Here is a 20095-nt window from a genome sequence, read left to right as displayed (position 1 = left end):
TAAAAGGACCTGGAGAAGGAATTTGCTGTAAAGCCATCATAACTAACGCACTGTTACTGTGCAGAAATCGACAAACAGGTGCATTGGTCAGGACTGGAAGACCAGAGATAGCACCGTATTTGAGGGAATTTAATTTATGATGAAAGTAGCATTTCATGTCAGTGAAAAAGGATACCCTTTTCAATAAATGATGTGACAACTGGCTGTGCATTTGAAAAAGAAAATATTACGCCCACCAACACACAGTGCCCTTGCTCACACTCTCCCTTCCACTAGGCTGCAGCTTCTCGCTCAGCCCCACAGATGGGCAGGTTGCTCCCCACTCTCAGATGAGGACAGGGTCCCCAGCCACACCTATTGCTGGGAGTCCCTCGGGGCGTGGGGGAGCTTGTGACTCAGCTACAGTGTATTTGGCTGAGGAGACTCCAGATAAAGGACCCTCCACTCCTTTCTGGGTTTTCATGGGCTGAGTCTAAACAGTCTCCAAGGTCCACCCTGTGCAGTTTTGGGGACTCCTTTGGAAGAATTTGCAACCCTGGCCAGATGCAGAGCACAAGAGCAAAGTGGGCAAGGGTCATGTGGAGTTGATACCCGCTTGGGGTCTCCTCTACAATCAGCAGAGGTCCCTGTTCTGCACTTCATTTCAAGGAGGGACACCCACATTACCCTATCCCCATCTGTTTGTGGTTCTGTTGATGCTACCATCTGAGAGGGCAGAGATGAGTCCTTGAAACTGGCTCTCCAAACATAAATAAACAGTCTGTTTAATGAAACAAAGTATACACTCTTTGACATTTGCCAGCTTTGATCTCAGATTCTCAGTCAGTCCTCCTCCCTGGCCCCCATCCCCACCTCAAGCAATGTATTGTGACTGCTGACCAAGCCTCCCTAAGATTGCCCCTTTCCTCTCCATCTCTGCCCCACCCCTAGGGCGGCCCCCACCTGGGCTAGAAGGTGTTTGTGAATGGGGCTGCAACCTAGGGACATGACTGGACCAGGCTGAGCAGCTGGAACACTGGACTCCCCTGGGACACAAGGTCCGCCCCCCTCTCTAAAGAGGACCCCCCCACACACACACATGTGCACACATACACACACACGTGCACAGCCCTGCCTTCAGGTGTGTGTCCCACCCTGCCTCCCTGAACTCTGCTTCAGACACAGCCCTCCCTACTGTGGAATCCCACATTCCAGAATAATCTCTGTCCCTCTTCAGAGACTCCGGGCCTCAGAGCTTTTCCCATGTGTCTTTTCCACCCCAGGGTTGGGATCCAGGTGCCCAACACTGGAACTTTTGAGAACTGTGAGGATAGATGAGACCCCAGGGCCCAAAGGGGATCAAAGCAGCAGCTTTAACAGGTGTGGCCCCACAACTCACAGACCACACCTGCCTGGACCCCAGGCCAAATGGGGTTCCTCCTCCCTTGTCAGGTGAAGGTCTTGCTGCCCCTCTTTGGGGGAGTTGGGCCAGGATGAGAAGTAACTCTGGGTGTTCCCAGGGTAGGAAAGACAGGGCCCAGGTCTGAGACCCCCAGCTCCCTCGTCTTGTCAGGAGACTCCTCATGGGCCCTGTTTTCTATTCCACCACGTTCTCCTCGGTCCCTCGGGAGCCCAGGGACTTGGGAAGGGCTCTTCTGCCCTCTGGTGGCCAAGTGGCTGCGGGTGGATGTTGCTGCAGTAGCTTGAGAGCATGCACACCCAGTCAAGAAACCTTAACCATCGGAGACTGTTGTGCAGCAGGAAGCTATTTCCAGTTATTTGTATAAAGATCTATTTTTTTTCTTAATGAAAGACACGTAAAACCTCTCCCAGTCATAACCCAGGGGTCTATCAGGAGGGGAGGGGAGGAGGTGGGAAGCACCTTAGGTGATGAACTGAGGGGAGGGTGCCCGGCGTGGAGCGCCCCGGGCCACTCTCCCGGAGGTGTTCCTGGAAGAAACAATGGCTGGAGGGCCGCAGAAGGCGCCTCGACCTCCGGGAATGGGCTCGGGGTCTGGAGCAAGCCCGGGCACCTGCCAGCAAGGTCCGGCGCTGCCCGCTCCCCGCCGCACTGGCCCGGTGAGGACACAGAGCGGAGGCCGCGATCGCCGCAGGCCGCAGAGATGACGTTCGCTCCCCGGAACGCGCGGCCCCGCTCGGCCCCGACCCCGTCCGTCCCCCGCCCCTGCTGTCCCACCCCTGCGGTCCCACCGCTGCGGTCTCGCCCCGTCCACGGCCGGGACCACGGCCCCGGGCTCCGCCTGCCCCGCGCGCTTGGCCCTAGAGCCGTCCTGGCTCGAGATGACGTACCACGCATGTGCGGGGCGGGGCCCGCGGCGTTGCCGTGGCTGCGGGTGACGCGCTCCGCGGGGACCACGGGGCGGGCGCTTCCGGGGCGGGACGTGGTCTCCGGAAGTGCGTGGCCGTCCGGGGCCATGGCGGCGCTCGGCGTCGTCTACTTGCTGCTCGGGCTGGCGTCCTGGCGGTCAGCCTGGGCCTCGGGCGAGGAGTTCTGGCCCGGCCAGTCGGCGACTGACATCCTGTCGGGGGCGGCGTCCCGCAGACGGTGAACGCGCGTCCGCGCTGTCGGCGGGGCTCCTGGGCGCCCGGGGCTGTGGGGCACTGGGGGCGGGGCTGCTGGGCTGCTGGGCTCCGGGCGGGGAGACGCGGGCACGAGCCAGGGTCGCGACCCCTAGACCCCAGGAAGGACCGGCTGTGGGTCAGCGTTAAGGGGTGGGCCTGGGACCCTGTTAGATGATGCGGGTTCTTGTCCAGGTTTCGGGGATCCCCAGAGTCAGATGTTCAGTGGGATGGTTCTTAAGAAAGCACAGCTTTGTTTATCTTTATCTGCACCCGAGTCTTTCAGCCTCCATCCAGTTGCTGGATGGTCATGTCTCAGGCATAAAAAAATAAGGGTCAGTGCAGGTCATCTTGGTACAAAACAGACTGTGCCGGGTGAGGGGTGCAGAGATTGTAGACAGGCCCTTCCTCTGGGTGTTTGCAGGCCCAAGCCCTGGATTACACACAACTTCATCTGGGGAAAGCAGTGTGGAGAAGGGAGGAGTGAGGATAGCCGGAACCAGCAGACCCGGAGGACCGGCTTAGGTCTTTAAAGCAGGTGGTGATGCTTTGGGTAGGGCAGCGGTTCTCAAAGGGTGTCCAGGACATCTGAACATACCATTTTTGTAGTGATACCAGGATGGTATTTGCCTTTTTCACTCTCTTTCTCCCACTGGTTTACTTCATGTTTTTTCTTGGAGGTCACTTGTGATATCTCAACACATTGAATATGGCAGCAGACATAAGAATCCAGCTATCACCAGACCGAAGCATTTGCAAACACTGCCACTCTTCTCACCAATTATTATCATTATTATTATCATCATCATCGTTATTACTCCTCACCAATGACACTTTTGCATTTATCTTCAGATAGAGCGGGAAGGAGAGAGGGAGGAAGAGAGAGAGAGAAAACATTGATGTGAGAGAGACACATTGAGTGACTGCCACCCACACGACCCCAACTGGGACCAGGGACAAACTGCAACCGAGGTACATGCCCTTACTGGGAACCGAACCCAGGACTCTCCGGTCCGTGGGCCAACGCTCTAACTGCTGAGCCAAACTGGCCAGGGCTCACCAATTATTTTTGTTTTGACAAATATACTTTTCATTTTAAAATGTTAATAATAATAATAACATGTCATAGGTTTACTGTTATTTTGAAGTGAATTAATACATGCTTTTTAACAATCATACATTAACTTAAATCAGGATTTAAACCTACATATAGATTTAACCCACATAAACAGCAGCCTTTTGGGGTACTCAGTAATTGTTAAGAGTGTAAAGTGGACTGTAGATCAAAAAGTGTGAGAATCACTGGAGGGCTGATTCTCAGATTCCGGTCACTGACACTGCTGGGCTTAGTGGTCAGGTATTGCTAGTTGTTAAACAGATGCTGCTCCTGCTTGTGGGCTCTGTAAGTCTTTGGTCAGTTGGAAGTGGATGGGCAGCTGCCTCCCCTTTACAGAATAGAAACTATTGAAAGCCCCAGAGTGAGCGATCACCTCTGGATCCCCTTGAGTTCTCTGCCCAGAGACCTCGAGCTAAAGCACCGCTGTCCTGCTCCTCCCTGCCAGGTATCTTCTATATGACGTCAACCCCCCAGAGGGTTTCAACCTCCGCAGGGATGTCTACATTCGCATCGCCTCCCTCCTGAAGACCCTGCTGAAGACGGAGGAGTGGGTACTGGTATTGCCCCCTTGGGGCCGCCTCTACCATTGGCAGAGCCCTGACATTCACCAGGTCCGGATCCCGTGGTCTGACTTTTTTGATCTTCCAAGTCTCAATAGAAACATCCCCGTCATTGAATATGAGCAGTTCATTGCAGGTGAGGTGGTGGTTCTGGTGTGGATGGCAGGCCAGGCCGAGAGGTCAGCCAGTGGGCCTGTTGTCGCCTTTGCTTTATGGAGGGCCCTGTATCCTTCTGTTTCCCACACTGCCAGTGATCTTAGTCTTGCCTTAATTTTTCTAGGGAAGTAGATCTGAAGTGTGTGAGCTCCGACTCCCCTTGCCTCTGACAACTGTGGCAGCCTGGTGCGTCAGGGAAGTGCAGTTAGAGCCGCTGGTGAGAAAGCCGCTGCCACAGGCGGGGCTGCCCTAGAGGGTGTCCTTATGCAGAGGAGGCATTTTATCGGAAGGAAAACACTATGTGTGTATGGCACTGACCTTGTGATGTCCACTGCAGTGCTGCTGAAGACTTGTAACGATGTGCCGTTCATTTAGTCCTGCTTGAAGATTTTCTTAGAATAAAGGTATTTAGAGTTTACTCTTGCTTTGTTTAGAAGACATAAACTTAACAAATCAGTGTACATCTTTTCTCCTTCCCTAGAGAGGCCTAGAAGAGCCAGTCACAGTCTTTAAGCCACTGATACCCTGTAAGGTTTATTGATGAGTCACAGTCTCTAAGCTGCTGATACTCTGTAACAGTCATTGGTCTCTAAGCCGTGGCTCTGTAACATTGAATTCCCTACTCCACAGGGACCTGGACAGCTTAGAATTGGTGCTCACACTGAGAATGGTGGCTTGCACATCTTAATTTTTCAAGTTCTTTTCTCCCTGCACCCTAGACCCTGTCACTTTGAAACGATTCTGTGTGTCAGAGTCAGCCCTGTGATTGCTACAAGCCTGGAACAACATAGTATCTTCTCGGAAGAGGCAAACCCTGACACTGTGCAAAGCATTCATGAAACTCTTACTCCCCCGTCCCAAGAACAGAGAGGCAGCTAGGTGTTTAGTCGGATTTGACGTGGCCTGGGAAATTGTCTGCCCTGGGTTTGAACCCAGGTCACAGAGCCTCCCAGAGAACCTGCCCTTCACCTTCCTGCGGGGTGGGGTGGCAGGTTTCCTGACAGATGGGCACAGGGTCTGGGCTTTAGCCATTTGAAAACGTGCTTAGTGACTGGAAACTATGGGGATGGGAGACAGGTATCCTCCCTACTGCTTCCCACCCCCCCTCCCCCAATCCCTGTAGCTGGAGCCGCCAGGGGGAGGGAAGATAGAATGTCCTGCTTGGAGGCAGGCAAAACAGCTTTGCCTTCACCCTGTCTGACTAGCCGACTCTGCTCAGCTGTTTCTTCCCCTACAAAGGGGACAGGCACGGGTGCCCATCCTAGGATGGGATGCTGGGGCATGTGCAGTAGAGCACCTGGCCACATGTCAGCCTCTTGACGTCTCCTCACTTTCCCCCCACTGTAAGAGGAGCCCGGGAGCTGTGGCTTCTGGTGCTGTCACCATGCACATGTTAGTGCCCACGCGAGAGTGAAGTGTGGAAGACACCAGAATTTCACTTGCTGTGGCTCTCTTGTCACGGGTCATTCGTTCCATCTTTGAACAAATCTTTGACGACCACAGATGTGGCCGACATGTCCTAAGTGTGGGTGGGATCAGTGGATAAGAGGGACACAGGCCCCTGCGCTCCCAGAGCTCCTGTGGGGAACGGGGAGCAGAAAATAAAGAATATAAACAAGTTGCCCTGGCTGGGTGGCTCACCTTGTTGGAGCGTCATTCTATACACCAAAAGGTTGAGGGTTCGATTCCCAGTCAGGGCACATACCTAGGTGGTTCATTTGAGCCTTGGTCAGGGAATGTATTGGACGCAACCGACTGATGTTTCTCTCTCACATCGATCTTCCTCTCTGTCTAAAATCAATCAAAATGTATTCTCGAGTGAGGATTTAAAAGAATATAAATAGTCCAGCTGGTGTGGCTCAGTGGTTGAGCATCAGCCCATGCACCAAGGTTCGATACCCGGTCAGGGCACATGCCCAGGTTGTGAGCCCAATCCCCCAGTGGGGGGCACGCAGGAGGTGGCCAATCGATGTTCTCTCTCATCGGTGTTTCTATCTCTCTCTCTCCCTCTCTAAAATCAATAAAGGAAAAAAAAATTAAAAAATAGAAATAAAAGAATGTAAGAGTCACTGAAACGTGCAGGGTTGGAGATGCGTGGACCAAAAGAGAGGGGAGGGGTCTGCAGTGTTGGAGGGCAGGTGGCCACAGCCTGGGAAGGCGTCCCAGGGAGGTGTCATTTGAGTGGCCTCACGGGTCGAGAGCAAGCCCTGGGGAGATGGTCCACGTGGGGATGGCTGTTCGGAGGCCCCAGGGAGGGAGCAGGCGGACGCACCCCGGAGGCACAGTGGGCGGCCAGCCCTAGGAGGAGCCCGGGAGAGGAGGGTGAAAGAGTGAGTGGGCCTGTGGCCAGCATGAGGCCCCGCCCTGCCTCCAGGGAAGTGGGGGTACAGGGATAAAGAGAAGGGGGTGAGGGAGTGGTCAGGGTGATGAAGAGCCCATGGGAGCAGCCAGGGCCTAGACAAGCTGTACCACTCCCCAGCTAGCCCGCTGTCTCCCTTCGGGGACCCTGTGCTCTGATGTCACTGCTTCTGTCTTAGCTATTTGTAAGCTTCCTCCACTCCTTGGGAAGAAGGTAGCCTTAACCAAAAAGTGATCATTCTCTGTCTGTATCGATGGCAGTCATACGAGCCGCACACGTGTTTCAGCAACTATTGACTGTCAGTTCTTGGTCTCTTCCAGAGTCCGGTGGGCCCTTCATTGACCAGGTTTATGTCCTGCAAAGTTATGCAGAAGGGTGGAAAGAGGGGACCTGGGAAGAGAAGGTTGACGACCGGCCCTGCATCGATCCGCTGCTGTACTCACAGGACAAGCACGAGTACTACAGGTATGACTGGCCAGCCTTCCACCGCCCAGGCGGGGGCTGGTCACCCCTAGCGTCTGGAGAGCACGTGTGACCACCGCCACACTTCCCACCTGCCAGCCGCTGCATGGGTCCCCAGGGGACGGCCTTTCGCCCTCCAGCTGGTGCAGCCAGCCTCCTTGTCCCTTGTTCACGGTGCTTCGGTCACTTAAAAATACCCGAGACACATTTACCTTTTCCCACATTGTTTATTGCGTTTGAACCAGATCCTGGAAATGGCCCTCTTGTCACCCCATTCCTAAGTTGCCATCAGAAGACCTCCCTGTAGAAGGGCTGTCACCTCAGCAGCTTTAACAACTTGGGTGACATAGAAGCTCTCTAGAGGAGCATTGTTTTTGGGACTGTTACCATCACAACTCGGGTACTGCAGCATGACCGTGTCGTTTCCTTCCGACTGCCCTGCTCTCCCGTCACTGTGCCGTCCTGATCCGGAAAAGAGCTTCAGTGGTCTCATCAAGTAGATGAAATTTATGTTTTCTTTAAAAATTCTCACTACCTGTAATGACGACCAGTGAGCTTTCGCCAAGAGAAGCACAGGTTATCGAGGTCGAGGTGTACGTGTGTGCACCCAGATTGTACTTATCGCCTGTGGAAAACACTAAACTAAGGCGTCCTGTGGCTGTTCTTTTCCAGGGGATGGTTCTGGGGTTATGAAGAAACAAGGGGTTTAAACGTTTCCTGTCTGTCTGTTCAAGGATCAGCTTCTGTCATCGCGCCTGTGCTTTTAAGAAACACATCAGCACGGTAGGTGCCCGCACCATCGCTGGGTGATGGGCAGTGGGGGTGCGTGTGCACGTGTGTGTGTGCACGTGTGAGTGTGCGTGTGCACTCTGTCCTGGTGGCACTGGCACCCCGCCTGGCTCCGGCCTGTGTGGGGTCGCTGGACAGTTAGACCTTGTCCCTGCCCCCGTCCTCTGCAGTGAGGCGGAACGGGCATTGGGACCCAGGAGGAGGCTGCGTGTGCCCTTGGGAAAGGCCAGGAAAGGGCCGCAGATTTGGCTCAGCGGCACCCACACGCTGAGGCTCTGCTGCAGGTGCCGTCTGTTGTCCCCACGGGGTGCCCCTGGGAGCACTGCTCTTTTGAACTGCTTGGTGGGGTTCACACTGTTGGTCACACCGCTGGTGGCTAGTGGAGTCAGACTCACACCTGGTTCACTCCAGGGTCCCTGTCTGAGGTGACGGTGACAGGGTGGGGTCTGGCTGGGTGTACAGGGGGTGTTTGGGGACGGGGCCCGTGGAGAGGAGAGGACAGGGATGAAGGCCGTGTGCTGGACCGGAAGGGGCACCCATTTTATGTTCCTCATCGTCTTGGTGATGGCAAAGTGCCGCCATGGCCATGGGCACATGTGGCCGAGGCCGGTGAGGGCAAGGACAGTCAGAAGAGCAGGACCAGGGGCAGCGAGGCCCCAGCTGGCTGCGTGCTCAGTGTGGAGGGGCGCCATGCTTCCTGCCCGGGTCACTTCTGAAATGAAGCTGCCCCGTGCAGCCCCTCGAACCTGACCTTGGTGAGGTCAGAGGAGCGGCCAGAGCCTTTCCCGGAAATGCTGCTCTGGGCAGCTGCTCCTGGCCTCTCCTGCTGGAAGTGGATCCGTCCCGCTGTGTTGTCCCTGGTGCCTGGTCCCTCTCGGGCTGCAGCTGCCCTCCCTCACCGCTGGGTGGTGCCAAGGGGTCCCTGGGAAGAGACAAGTCGGCCAGCTTAGTTTATGAAACAGACTGGTTGGGGCAGGACCTTGGCAGCCAGGCAGCCATGTTCTTAGAAGTTTCCTGTGGCCCTGGCCAGTTTGGCTCAGCGGTTAGAGCGTCGGCCTGCGGTCCAGAGAGACCCGGGTTCGGTTCCCGCTGAGGGCACGTACCTCGGTTGCAGTTTGTCCCCGGCCCTGTTTGGGTCGTGCAAGTGGCAACCACTCGATGTGTCCCTTTCACGTCGATGTTTCTCTCTCTCTCTCTCCCCCTCTCACTCTATCTGAACAAAATATGGAAAAATGTCCTTGGGTGAGGATTAAAAAAAAAGAAGTTTCCTGTAGATTGAGTTGCTGGGGGACATGGGACCCTGAAATAAGGAGCCCCTTCTGTTAGCTACCTTTAGTCTGAAGTAGGTCCATGGGGGCAGACCTCCCATGACAGCCTCACTGATGCCCCTTGCACCCTGGGGGCCCAACGCCTAGGGAAGCCTTTTGTGCATCTCCAAGGCCTGAGGGATTCTCCTCAGATCACAACAGGATCACAGTCTTGCCCCTGATTTGCCAGGATGCCAGGCAGGACCCTTCCTGGTCCCTTTGAGCCCATTTTCTCTATGTTAGGACCACCTTGGGGCTACTCCTTTGTAAACAAAATGCAAGTGGTTCGTCGTCGGCCAGCAGGCGTCTGTTGGAGGAACCGTGTTTTCACTTCTAGAAAGGTGGAAGCACAGGTTGCAGGGCCCCAGCTTACTAGTGTCCTAAGGCAGCATCTCTCCTAAGAAACGTTTGGGTGGAAAAGGCAGAAGTTTGGACCTGTGAGATGTGTAAGCTTGCCAGTCACTTTTCAGAGTCTCATTTTATGGGTAAGAATACAGCTGAGCCCAAAAGGAGACTTGTGCCCAGAAAGAGGGCCCCTCGATTTGGAAGCACCCTGAGATACATGTGGCTAGACATTTCACGGGGAGTCACCCCACCATACAGCAGGCTCCGCTCCAGGTGGAGAAAGACCTGGTGTGACAGCAAAGCCGTGAAGCTTTTAGAAGAAACAGCCTTGAGAGAGACCTTGGGGTGGGGAGAGATTTCTTAAACAGACAAAAAAGAAAAGATTGATAAATTCAGTCACGTTACAATTAAGAATTTCTGTCCATCAGAAGATACCATTAAAAAATGAAAATATAGCCAGACCAGTGTGGCTCAGTGGTTGAGCATTGACCTATGCACCAAGAGGTCACTGGTTCGATTCCTGGTCAGGACACATACCCAGGTTGTGGGCCCAATCTCGGGGAGCGGGGGGCATGTAGGAGGCAGCCAGTCGATGTTCTCTGTCATCGATGTTTCTATCTCTGTCTCCATCTCCCTTCCTCTCTCTTTAAAATCAGTAAAAAAAAAAAAATTTTTTTTAATGGAAAGAGAGATTACAGATGGGAGAAGGCACGCAGGGCATATTTGATCCCTAAAGGACAATGCAGGAAATGGACAGAGTTCCTAAAAATCAGTGAACAAAGGGAAGGTAGTCTGTAGTGAATTCTGCAAAAGACACAATGAGATACATGGCAGGAGGAAATACACTGGCTGTTAAACCTGGAAGATGCGCTCTGCCCCCTCAGTGACCAGGAAATGCAGGCTAATGCCCTGGGAATGATGGGGTGACAGGGATGCACACCGCTGCTGGCAGGAAAACTTCGGGGGGACAGTTAGCCTAGGGTTCAACGGCAGACCTGTGATCCAGCAGGTCTAGCCTCCTCACGTGTCTGCACGTGCACACAAGGTATGTTCCAGAATGTGGCCACCCAAACCAGGAAACGCCACGCATCCTTCAGCTGTAAGTGGATAAATAGGTTGTGGCATATTCAAAACTGAAACACGACTTAGCTAAGGAAATGAAAAACCTGCTGACTCAACAAGGGTAAATCAGATATAATGTTGAGTGAAAGAACACAACAGAGATTCCTCCAAATGCCATTTGCATAAAGTCCAGTGACAGGCACAGCTAACCTGCATGCAGTGTGGGGACATGCACGGGGGTGGGGCGCGTGAGGAGGTGATCCCACAGTGGCAAAGGCACAGGGAGGCTGGGCCAGGTGTGGGCCCGTGCTCAGTGGGGGCTGCACAGTGCTGGCGGCCCGCAGGGTGGAATGCCCTTTCTGCAGGCTGTGCTGTGTTTCATAAAGCAGACCCTCTCTCCCCGACCCCAGAGGCTGCCACTGTCCCTACCCACTCCGTTTCTTTCCAGAACTTTCCTGTTTAGGTCAGATATTTGTGTGTGTTCGCCTTCCTTTTTAAACACAAGTGAAGTCATACCAGGGGCATGTTCTCCACGTGGTCTCGTTTTCCTTTTTTCCCACTGAATACATCTCAGGTGTTAGAGACCCACAGCGGTCACGATGTTCTTTTGCAGTAGTCTCTGCACAGATGTACGAGACTTTACTGAACAAGCCCAAATCTTTGGTTGGTTCCAGGTTTTTCTGTTATAAATAGGAAACATTTTTGCCCAGATGTGGGGGAGTACAAATGGAGGCTCAGACCTAGAGTGGAAGTGGCCGTGGGATGTGTCCTTTCTGGGTGGCACCTTTGGGGCTTATCCCCATGCGGTCGTCAGCAGAGCCGAGTTTCAAGCTGAAAAGTGAAAAGTGGGTCCCTGGTCTGGTAGTGTGTGTGTGTGTGTGTGTGTGTGTGTGTGTGTGTGTGATTTCAGAGTGAAATCATGATTGCAAAGTGAAAGGCATTTCTGAAATATTTTTCTGTTATGCACCCTTTTAAATGTTGCCAATTTCTGTCTCTGCAGTTTTAATTTTCCATATTCACAGTTATTAGTCTGTTCTTTAATGGTTTCTGGGGTTTTTTTATTCCAACCTTCACCATCCCAATATTCTTAAAAATTCTTTCATGGTCTAATTCTGTAGTCTGAGCTCTCACATCTAACTCTGACCATTGAAGACTTGTCTGTGTGAGAGAGGGCTCCGGTCCTCACCCAGCTCCAGACTTGTCCTGCCTCCTGGGTCGCCCAGTCCCAAGCGGGCGTGGGCCTGTTTCTGGAGTGTCCCCCTGTGTGTTCTAATGCTGCAAGTGGTTTGGCCACCCCGTAAAGCACAGCCTCCCTGGGCCCTCACTGTGAGGGGAAGGAGTCAAGCAGTCACTAAAGAAGTGCTAGCTTTTTAAAAATTTTTTTTATTGATTTTAGAGAAAGAGGAAAGGAAGAGGGAGAGAGAGATAAAAACATCAATGAGAGAGAACATTGACTGGCCGCCTCCTGCGTGCCCCCCACTGGGGATCGGGCCCACAACCTGGGCATGTGCCCTGACCAGGAATTGAACTGGCGACCTCTTGGTACATGGGTCGATGCTCAACCACTGAGCCACACCGGCTGGGCAACTAGCTTTTGGCTCGAGAAACAGACAGCATAAGGAGTACCTAGTCCCTGTTTTATTGAGGCCATGTTCTAAAAATAGGAGTAAATACGGACTTTAATGCCTTTGTGGTACCCGTCATCATGTGCCCTTTACCTGCTGACGTGGGGGTTGAGTGATGGGTTTTCTAATATTGAATCATCTTTCATTCCTGGGGTGAACCCCATTTGTCATGTGTGTTGTTACTTCAATATACTGGTTTCTATTTGCTAATTTTATTTGGTCTGTTTTCATTTTTGCATTGGTTGTATAAGTGGGCTTGGTAATCCCCGGTTCAGTGGCTAGGACAGAGAGGCTCCGTGGATGCTTAGAATCACTTAGAAATTAAGACCCTCCCAGACTCATAGTGTGGAGGGCCAGGCAGGTGCTCCTTAGAGGGTCAGCAGTAACTTGCCCACATACGCCCTGGCGACCCACAGGTTAGTGCCCTCTCAGAATTGGTCCCTGGTGGCTCCTGGCCCAGGGCCCCACTCTGATGCTGCTCTCTGGAGCGTGTAAATGTAATTGTTTTTCAAGTTAAACTCTTTTGCCCTGGCCGGTATGGCTCCGTGGTTAGAGTGTCGGCCCGCACACCGAAGGATCTCGGGTTCGATTCCCGGTCAAGGGCACAGAAAAAGAACTCACGCTAAGCTGGCCTCCAAGCTCATGCTGCGCAGCTCCCAGCTGTGTGGGATTTGGGCATTTCTGCTGACAAGGGTTGTAGGTTCGATTCCGGGTCCTGGTCAGAGTTGTGTGGGAGGCAACCAATCAATGTCTCTCTCTCTCATCTTCCTCCCTCCTTCCACTCTCTGAAAATCAATGGAAAAATATCCTTAGGTGAGGATTAACAACAAAAAAAAGTCAAAGTCTTTCTTTTTCTGTTGTTTAAAAACAGGTCCGTGATGTTAGACAGAGCCGAGAACCTCCTTCATGACCACTACGGAGGGAAGGAGTACTGGGATGTGAGTGCTGCCCAGGGGGCTCCTCTGAATGTTCTCATCGTTTTAATTTGTTTAGTTTTTGAAAATCTAAGACCATCGACAACTCCTGTTTTCAGCCTTGCTGACTGAACCCATGAAGCTCTGAGCAGTGTTGGGTGTGGGTGTGGGTGTGGGTGTGGCAGTGACTCCCCCACACGCACTCAGGGTGCCCCAGGGTGACGGTCAGCCCCCCCCCCCCCCCCCCCCGCCTCCTGAATCGGCATCACCTGTCCTTTCCTGCTGCCTCCATCAGTGACTGGGTTTAGGGCTCCTTCTGCTCCTCTGTCTTCAGCTTTGCAAGGTAGGGGTATTTTCTGCCATGAGGACTTCATGAACTCTGCTTTGTGGGGAGCCGGCTCTGGGTGACTTGATGCCAGGTTGTCGTGAATGGGGCTGGCAGAGCTCAGAGCAGCTGTCCCCTGGCATCAGCATTCCGCTGACGTGTCCACGGCGGCCGCTGTTCATCAGCCTCTGGTTCAGAAGAGGCGCATCCTGCTGACACGGGAAAAGGCACGAAGCACATCCTGAGGAGAGTCTGCGGCTGGGAGTGGAGGGGTCTGAGGGGAGACACCGCAGCCTGTTGGGGGCCTGGGCTGTTGGGGCTCTGCTGGGTGGGAGGGGTGGCCTCTGTGGGAGCTGTGTGCGGGCCTCTGGAGGGATCGGGGTGGGGCCGGGGACGCAGGGACACTGCCGGGGCACCTGCCCCCATCAGATCAGCTCAGCCCCACTCGGCTCCCAGTATCACCCAGACCCGAACACGTGGAGAGAAACTGATTCTTAGAAGATGCGTTGTTTTGGTGCTGAAGAGAAAATAAACATTTTTGGTAAATTCCAGCTGTCTTAAAGAAAAAGAACTCACACCAAGCTGGCCTCCAAGCTCATGCTGAGCTGCTCCCAGCTGTGCGGGGTTTGGGCGCCCTCTGCCTAGTCACCTCCCAGAAGCCCCATGTACGGACAGTTTCTGGGGCCCTCTGTGCTCGCCCCCGTTGTGCCCTTGGAGGCAGCCCGCCAGCGGCACAGGTTTCCATGCGGTTGGCTTGATTCTTGTCCTCTTCTCGGGTTCCCAGGTTGTCCATTGAGCTGCAAGGGTGTTATTTGTGGCCACTGATTTTCGAAAAGGAAAAACACAGTATTTTGTGTTCAGGAATATGCCGTTTGTGTCCTGTTATCTGTACACCTGGTTTATAATGAAGGGTAGCACCCACATTGATGCTTTTTAAAAAAAAATTTTTTAATTGATTTTTAGAGAGAGAGAAAGGGAGAGGGAGGGAGAGAGAGATGGAAACATTGATGAGAGAGAACATCGATTGGCCACCTTCTGCATGCCCCCCACTGGGGATCGAGCCCGCAAACTGGGCATGTGCCCTGACCGGGAATCGAACCGGCGACCTCTTGGTGCATGGGTCGACGCTCGGCCACTGAGCCACACTGGCCAGGCCATTGCTTCTTAACCATAAAATAACTGGCCTGTCCTCATGCTGGGGCACCTGCACCCTGTTGCTATGGGTCAGGAGCCTGAAGAAATGGGAGTCATGTACCCCGTGTAGCCACTGACCTCTTCCACTCTCGGGGTCTGCCCTGTCTGGGGTCATAGAGCCTTCTGTAGGTGGGCTGGGCTGGGCAGAGGACAGATGAGACCCCTGCTCCCTGGACACGTGACCTGGGCGCCTCCTGGGCGGGTCATTTCAGAAGCACAAAGTGCCATTGTTAATGGTCCCCTGCTAGTATTTAAGGTCCCCCTCAGTACATCCCCCTAATGCCAGCCACACTCTCAGTCAGGCCTGGCCCCCAGGTGGAGGGGACCCTCAGGGAAGGACATGGGGCCATGGGTATCGGCTGCAGAGCCTCTGCTGTGTGATAACGCCCTCGTGAGCGAGCTCCTCACTGACCCGCTGACTCACTGATGGTTGACTTGTCGCCGTGCCAGGTGGCCCAGTGACTAAGATCTGTGCACAGCTCAGCCCTCCTGAGCCCAGCTTGTTGTCCTTGGCATTTCTGTCAGATTTTCACACTGGACTCTCGAGTTGGTGGGGCACCAGGGGCTTGTCTCAGGGGTCGGGGTGGGGTGGGTTGGGGTGAGGGCTGAGGTGGGCACACACCTCGTGGGCAGATGGGGTGGGGTGCTCAGCTGCTCTGTCTCTGCGCCCCCAGACTCGGCGGAGCATGGTGTTTGCCAAGCACCTGCGGGCTGTGGGTGATGAATTCAGAAGTAAATATCTTAATTCCACGAACGAGGCCGACAGGATCCCCTATGAGGAGGACTGGACCAAGATGAAGGTAGTTTCTGTCTCTTTTCAGTAAGGAAATGTAAACTGTCTCTCTCAATGCATAATAATGAACCCTTTAATTCACAGCAGGTGGGGGCATGACTGTCATCTTTGGTGTCACCTCCCTTAACACAATCCACATTCATTACTGTAACTACTGTGGACGCTGCTCACCAGCCCACGGCCCTGGTGCAAGCTCAGGGAATCAGCAGCAGTTCTTCCGTGACGTGGAATGTGAATCACTGCGGTTCCGGCAGCCCGGGGATCGCTCCTAGAGTAAGCGGGTGGCAGCTGTGCAGGCAGAGTGTAGGTGATCAGTAGGTGCACTTTTCTTCTTTATAAGACGAGCAATAAAGGGAAAAAACGAGATTCGTCCACACCAGCCAAAAGCACCACTTACCCTTTTGGTCCAGCATCGTCCCTTTGTTTTCTTTTCTAAAAGGTTGGGTTTTCCTGTAACTTAATTTTAAGAAATGTTATGTTGCTTTTTCAAATGGACAGTGTTTAGCCATTTTCAGTGTAATAGGGGTGTGATCCCTCTGAGTGTCACAGCAGACTCCGTGGGGAGGAAGCCGCTTCACCGTGACTCCTGTGGGACGTTCGGCTGTCCCGGGGGGGGGGGGGGCTGCTCGAGCACTGTAGGCATGCGCATGTCTGCGCTGGGAAATGCAGTATCGGGTGGAAGGTTTTTATCTTTAATCGATGTGTATTTATTCCAGTGTTTCATTTCCTTTTTTTTTTTTTTTTGCACTCGGATCAAAGGGTATGGCAATTAGACACTCAGCGGCCTTAGAAAACACCCTGTGCACCTGAGGGTTCCTCAGACAGACTCACGGTGCAGGATGCTGAGTCCACGTGGAGCTCTTGTCCCCTCTGCGTGTCCCAGTGCCAGCACCTGACACAAGTCGTAGGTCCATCTCACCATGTCCCGTCCTCTGCCAGGTCAAGCTGGGCTCCTCGCTGGGGGGCCCATACCTTGCCGTCCACCTGAGAAGGAAAGATTTCATCTGGGGCCACAGGGAGGACGTGCCCAGTCTGGACGGAGCTGTGAAGAAGATACGCAGCCTCATGAAGACCCACGGGCTGGACAGAGTGTTTGTGGCCACGGACGCCGTCAGAACGGGTAGACAGCTCTGGCTCTGCCTTCCCTGCTTGCCCCCATTGCATTCTGGGCAGACCTGGGCATGCGTACTGACCCTCAGCTCTGATGCCAGGAGGGTAACCCTGAATTTCGTGGTTCTGTCCTCTTCAGCTCTTCGCCATTTCCTGAAGAATTGACATGTCGCAGAGTGTGCGGTGATCCTGGCAGGCAGACGCCTGTGGCACCGGCAGGTCTCCGTTCAGTGGCCTCTCCTTTTAACTTGCAGAATATGAGGAGCTGAAAAAGCTGTTGCCCGAGATGGTGAGGTTCGAGCCCACGTGGGAGGAGCTGGAGCTCTACAAAGACGGAGGCGTGGCCATTATCGATCAGTGGGTCTGCTCCCATGCCAGGTGCTCAGAGCGGAGGGCGCCTTGGGTGGTGTTTCTCACGGTTCGTGAGTCTCGAACACCTGACAGTCAAAAGAGAGAGTTCTGTGCGCCTGTTGTCAGTGCCCAGCCTTCTGCTCCGCTAAGTCCTTGTGACATTATGCTCTGGTCCTTAGGCTGCTGTCGGTTCCTCATTTCATTCCTGTGGTCCATGGCACCCTGTCATGATTGCTTCACTCCAAACCTCTCCTCTATCTCATGTCAGAGGGGGGCCCCAACTCCATTCCCAGACCTGCCCACCTGCCTGCAGGAGCGGCCCCATCCTTGAAGATGTGCACGGGCATCTCAGGGGTCCGGGAGCACGGGTCCTTTGGAGAAGTCCCATTCCTGGGCCGGTCCTTGTGGGAGGCAGCCTGCCCAGGGAGCGGGTCCTGGTCCCCTGTGGAGCCCTCTAAGGCCTCTGCCCACTGGGCTGGGAGCAGGTCAGAAAGAACACTGAGTAAAATGGAAAATAAAAGCGGAGTAGCTCATTTTCCTTCTGTTCTCAGGATTGTCAGACTCCTGGACAACGCATGTGTTTGGTTGAATGCTGTGTGTACACATGTCCTTGTGTGTGCTGGGTGCTGCGGGGAAGGCCCAGGGGTGCCCTCCTCCAGGGCGAGCGGCCTTTTCCTCTGCTGAACAGGGCTTTGGGGGGCGGGCTCAGCCCCAGCGGCGGGGTGGAGGTGGCTCCAGGCTGAGGGACCGCTTGCACCTTGACCGGCCACGCCAGGCTTCTGAACCACAGCCTGACAGCTCCGTCCCCCCAGCCCCAGACTTCTGTGGATATTTTGAGGTTAGCGCTTCCGGGACCCATCTTCCATAGACCCCAACCTGGCGGACGTCTTGCAGGGCAGACTTCTGGTGCCTTTGTTCCGAGGCTGCCATCTTGGAGGGGCTGGTGGCTGTGGGTGTTTTCTTCCCGCTGCCCTGGCCTTGTGGTTCTGGGCCCTCGTCTCTGCGAATCAGAATCTAGAAGTATCTCGTGTCTGCATTGTGCAGGGCTGTCGGTCTCCTCAGCACCGAGACTCAGCCAGGCCCCCAGCTTGGCCTTCGGGCTCCTCCGGTTTCTGCTCTGCCCCGCCAGCCCTGGCCACTGAGCCATGGTGCCCGCCGCTCAGCCTGGGGCCTGGGCCGGGCAGGTGTTGGGTTGTGTGAGCACGTGACCAGTTCTGGGACTCTGGTGACCTCTGCTGTTGCTTTGCAGGTTCTTCATCGGCACCTCCGTCTCCACGTTCTCTTTTCGGATTCATGAGGAAAGAGAGATCCTGGGCTTGGACCCCAAGACTACGTATAACCGATTTTGTGGGGACCAGGAGAGAGTGTGCGAGCAGCCCACTCACTGGAAGATCGCGTACTGAGCCGGCGCCCCGGAGGCCTGTGCCCGGCCCCGTTCCACACACGGTGGACTCTCGTGCTTCCCCTAACGACACATGTCACCATGGGGTCGCTCCTGCCCCAACGGCAGCTGGACAGACCATCCTGTCTCGTGGTCTCAGGCCCAGAGGAGGCTGCACACGCAGGTACAGCCCGTGACCGCGTGGCCACGGCGTGTGCGCTGCCCCTGCAGCCGCGCCGTTCTCGGCGTCTCCAGCCGTCACCACCATGAAAGCACTGCCACTTTCTGGGGACTCTGGTTGTGTTTTTTGTGAGATTTGAAACCGAATCTCAGCGGCCCAGCAAGACCCCCGGTGTGTTTCTTCAGCCTCGTCCTGGAGGCTCCCCAGCAAGTCGGCCCCGGGCGGGCGGGCAGCTCCCGGCGGGTGGGCCGAGCTCGCGGGCCCCTGGACCTGGTGCGATCTGGGCCTGGGTCAGTCAGGGTAACTCCTGTGTTGGCCCAAAGCCTTCGTTCTGTCCTTCCGCCCCGAGTGAGACCATGTGCGGTGGGAGGGACGGTCACGGCCTCGCAGAGCCGGTCGAGGGCCGCTCTCCTCCCGGCTCGGTGCCGGCAACTCTGGGTAGATCTCCGGCGATTTGCCTGTTCACGTGCAGAGAAACCGGTCCGTCCTCACCAGGTCCAGCCGGCTGCGTTTGCATTTGTGACTGTCGCTGCAGTGTGTGGGGAATGGAGGTGCTCGGCCGGGAAGTCCTGCACTGCTCCCCTCGTGGGCAGGGGTGTGGCTGGGAGGGGCCCAGTGGGCTCTGTCCTTCTCCAGGAGCCCTTTCGAGGCCTCAGAACTACTGCCACTTGGGGGTGCCACCAGGCACGTGGGTTGGCTGGAGCACTGCCACGGGGGCCCCACCCTGTCCCCTCTAACTGGGAACCCTGACTTTACAGGGACACCTGGGTGAGCAGCCGTGGACGGCAAGCACACGGGGCCTCCTGCTGAGCCTGGCAGCCAGGGCATGGGGGTCAAGGCCCACGATCCCCCACCTCCTTCCCAAGCCTCCTGCTGAGCCTGGCAGCCAGGGCATGGGGGTCAAGGCCCACAATCCCCCACCTCCTTCCCAAGCCTCCTGCTGAGCCTGGCAGCCAGGGCAGGGGGGTCAAGGCCCACGATCCCCCACCTCCTTCCCACGCCTCTGAAATCCACCCTGAACACGCGCAGGGGCTCTGGTGTCACAGCTGTGCAGGGGGAAATGATGAAATATTTATTCTATTTTCATTTGTACATTCAAATATTATGAATAAAATAAATTTTCTAGAAAGCTGAAATCCTAGAAATTGTGCCTTTTCTTCCCCTTGGATTTTCTCTTGGCTGAGAGCTATACGAAGAAGCAGTGTTGACGTGGCGCGGCCTGTGAAAGGGCTTGGTCGTCGTGGGTGTGCCGTGTCACGGCGGTGCTGCCGCTGTGATCGTGGGTGTGACCCCGTGTGCGGAGGTGGCGCCCGGGTCCCCCGTCCACTGGGCCGCCTGCCGCCCGGCCCATGAGAAACTCCGGCCGCGGCAGACTGCCAGCCTCAGCCCGGGGAGGCAGCGCTGCGCCTGGGCTGCGGGCGGGCGGAAAGGTCCGTGAGAACGTCCATGCCAGATGGTGGGAGGCACTGGGAAAGGGGTGAGGGGAGCTCAGGAGCCCGGGCCCA

General features: G+C 55.0%; 1 protein-coding gene across 3 annotated transcripts; it reads left to right on the top strand.

Annotated features, from left to right (window-relative positions):
* The first annotated feature begins 2396 nt into the window (after window positions 1–2396).
* Window positions 2397–18903, top strand: POFUT2 (protein O-fucosyltransferase 2). 3 transcript variants are annotated; one of them, XM_036243738.1, is made up of 9 exons: window positions 2397–2545; window positions 4122–4372; window positions 7072–7216; window positions 7886–7996; window positions 13213–13279; window positions 15449–15574; window positions 16507–16687; window positions 16932–17055; window positions 18278–18903. In XM_036243738.1, the coding sequence occupies exons 1-9, from the start codon at window positions 2415–2417 to the stop codon at window positions 18429–18431; spliced, it is 1290 nt and encodes a 429-aa protein (XP_036099631.1). In that variant the 5' UTR covers window positions 2397–2414; the 3' UTR covers window positions 18432–18903. The 3 variants fall into 3 exon arrangements, with proteins under 3 accessions (XP_036099631.1, XP_036099630.1, XP_036099632.1); XM_036243737.1 differs by lacking the exon at window positions 18278–18903 and having other exon boundaries at window positions 16932–17622; XM_036243739.1 differs by lacking the exons at window positions 16932–17055; window positions 18278–18903 and adding an exon at window positions 16817–16902.
* Window positions 18904–20095: the final 1192 nt, after the last annotated feature.

Source organism: Molossus molossus, unplaced genomic scaffold, assembly GCF_014108415.1.
Source record: "Molossus molossus isolate mMolMol1 unplaced genomic scaffold, mMolMol1.p scaffold_m16_p_5, whole genome shotgun sequence".
In the NCBI taxonomy this organism is placed as follows: domain Eukaryota; kingdom Metazoa; phylum Chordata; class Mammalia; order Chiroptera; family Molossidae; genus Molossus; species Molossus molossus.
The sequence above is the reverse complement of the archived record's forward strand: the minus strand, read 5'-3'. Positions and strand labels throughout refer to the sequence as shown.

Coding starts and splice junctions, on each gene's coding strand:
- POFUT2 (XM_036243737.1), top strand. CDS start 2,415: ATGGCGGCGCTCGGCGTCGTCTACTTGCTGCTCGGGCTGGCGTCCTGG. Junction 2,546..4,121: donor GGGGCGGCGTCCCGCAGACG/GTGAACGCGCGT, acceptor CCTCCCTGCCAG/GTATCTTCTATATGACGTCA. Junction 15,575..16,506: donor AGGACTGGACCAAGATGAAG/GTAGTTTCTGTC, acceptor GTCCTCTGCCAG/GTCAAGCTGGGCTCCTCGCT.